This window comes from Propithecus coquereli, unplaced genomic scaffold (genome assembly GCF_000956105.1).
Source record: "Propithecus coquereli isolate 6110/MARCELLA unplaced genomic scaffold, Pcoq_1.0 Scaffold148, whole genome shotgun sequence".
Lineage (NCBI taxonomy): Eukaryota > Metazoa > Chordata > Mammalia > Primates > Indriidae > Propithecus > Propithecus coquereli.
This window is the reverse complement of record NW_012139191.1, coordinates 4,129,103-4,131,352: the sequence shown is the minus strand read 5'-3', so window position 1 is coordinate 4,131,352 and position 2,250 is coordinate 4,129,103. Positions and strand designations below refer to the sequence as shown.

Genomic DNA, 2,250 nt, shown 5'->3' with positions numbered 1-2,250 from the left:
GACTCTGAATCTTTCAGTTACTGGTAGGGAAGGACAAGCAGAAGCTCTGACCAGTGTTCATTGACCCTTTTACAAATTCTGAGCAAAAAGAATTTGTGAGAATGGGCCACTTTTTTTGTTCACCTGTAAAACCTTAAGGACCTGTATCAGTAGTTGGTCCGAAGTATAGGATTTAAATTATACGGGAAGCCGTGCAATTCTATATGCCCACTTCGATTTCTCCTTCACTGCCTCTAAGAGTTTTTCTTTCTTCTGCAGACCCAGCGAACTCAGCCCCGTCCATCCTGGATGGGTTTGATCATCGCAAAGCCATGGCAGGGCAGCGTGTGGAGCTGCCTTGCAAAGCGCTTGGGCACCCTGAGCCAGATTACCGCTGGCTAAAGGACAACATGCCCCTGGAACTTTCGGGGAGGTTCCAGAAGACCGTGACGGGGCTGCTCATTGAGAACGCTCGCCCCTCGGACTCAGGCAGCTATGTGTGTGAAGTGTCCAACAGATACGGAACTGCTAAGGTGATAGGCCGCCTGTACGTGAAACGTAAGTTGGACGGTAACTTGCAAAGGTGCTGTTGGCTTCCATCGATGGAGCTCCTGCTGTAAGCGAATCTCCAGGCTGTCTCTGTAGCCTCCCATCAATTCTCACAGTAGCAAATCATAGCCCCATTTTGCAGATGAGGAAATTGATGCTCAGACGAATTGCCCAAGGTTGTACGACTAGAGAGTGTTGGGTGTGGGATTTGAATTCAAGTCTGTCTGATCCTCAGACCTCTGAGATGTCCATTAGGTGGCAGGACTGCTACATTTCCAAGATACATCTGCAAGATAATGTTACCTGGCTGGTGAATTCAGAATGGCCAAACTCTCTAAAAATAGACAGGAAAGGGCAGGATTGTTCCTTCAGCACAAGTGATGGTCGCCAATCAGAGTAGTTGTGCTTGGTCTGTTTCCTGATAATTTCTACATTAAATTCCTAAATGGGGCTATTATCAGCAGAAATATAGGGCTCTAACTAACCCAAATACTGCACCCATTAGGTGTGAATTTCCCCATCCTCTCCTCTCCCCTCCCACCTGCCTGACACCTGATGAATGTTACTTCCATATGTGACTCGGGCGGTGCAAAGGCAATATATGGAACCAAAGAGTTTGTACCCCTGTAATATTCTGAAATAAAAAATAAATAAATTACCCAAATAATGGACTTAAGATTCAGTACTTTAGATCATTTATTTAGTCCAAGTATGGTGGATGCATTTCATTTCTCAATTGAAGTGGTAGCTGCCTCCAGGGATGTGTCGAGGAGGAGCTGAAGGCAGACTGGGAGGGAGGGAGGGTGTGACACAGGGGGGACACTCTAGTCAGACACCCTCAACTTTACTCGTGCAGAAACCAAATCAAAGTGAATTACCCAAGTCACGTGGCCAGAATGGGTGGCAGAGCCATGGTCAGACAGGATGTCTTAGTTGCCAATATAATGCTTCTTGTATTTTTTCAGTGTATATTTTTTATTTGATGAACTGAACTGAACAAACTAAACCTCAGGGATCTCACACTGAGAGGGGAGGCGTTTTCTTTCTCTATTTTCCCCCCAGCCCCACCCCTATTTATGGAACTATCTCTTCAGTGTCCACCTGACTATAGCCTGCCTTAGCACTATGCCTGCCTAAGAGAATACATTTAAATTACCTATGCACATGATTATCTGGAACCAGCTGACCAGAAATTCCCTGGTTAAGCCACCTATGGCATAATTCTGCAAATATTATTCTAACATGCTGAGGCTAGGAGTAGAAATAGAAGGTAAAGTCTGCACAGTTATACTTCTGTAGTCGAAGAATCACGTAGGTGAAATAAACCAGCATTGGACAGCCAATGAGAATTCTCCCCATGGGCTCGAAATCTCTTCTGTGGCTCCCTAATTTCCACTGAATAAAGCTTGTAGTAGAGAAGGCATCTCGAGCAAAGCTTTCTGGTCCTGTTTACCATTTCTTTGCTTCAATAGAAGCCTAATCTTGCTAAATCCTATGTCTTCCTAATCCCTGTACAAACTCATTCCTTTCCCGATTGCAAGTCCCGTTATTAATGTTCCTCCATTCACATGGGAAGATTATTTTCTAATACTTGGCTTTCTAACATTTCCCATCTTTCTTCATCTAAGGTATCGCTCCATCCCCAGGGACACGTTTCTCCTTTCCCACGTGGCTTCTGCTCCACTCTCGGGGTATCCTCTCTCTCTGTCTCTCTCTCTCTCT

At 45.2% G+C, this 2,250-nt stretch overlaps 1 protein-coding gene across 1 annotated transcript in view; it reads left to right on the top strand.

Annotated features, from left to right (window-relative positions):
* Positions 1-2,250, top strand: part of DSCAM (Down syndrome cell adhesion molecule) — an 834,101-nt gene that overhangs the window by 539,076 nt on the left and 292,775 nt on the right. The window contains exon 5 of the mRNA XM_012640078.1: positions 259-537. Within this exon, the coding sequence (XP_012495532.1) occupies positions 259-537 (279 nt within the window). The remainder of the gene's footprint in view (positions 1-258; positions 538-2,250) is intronic.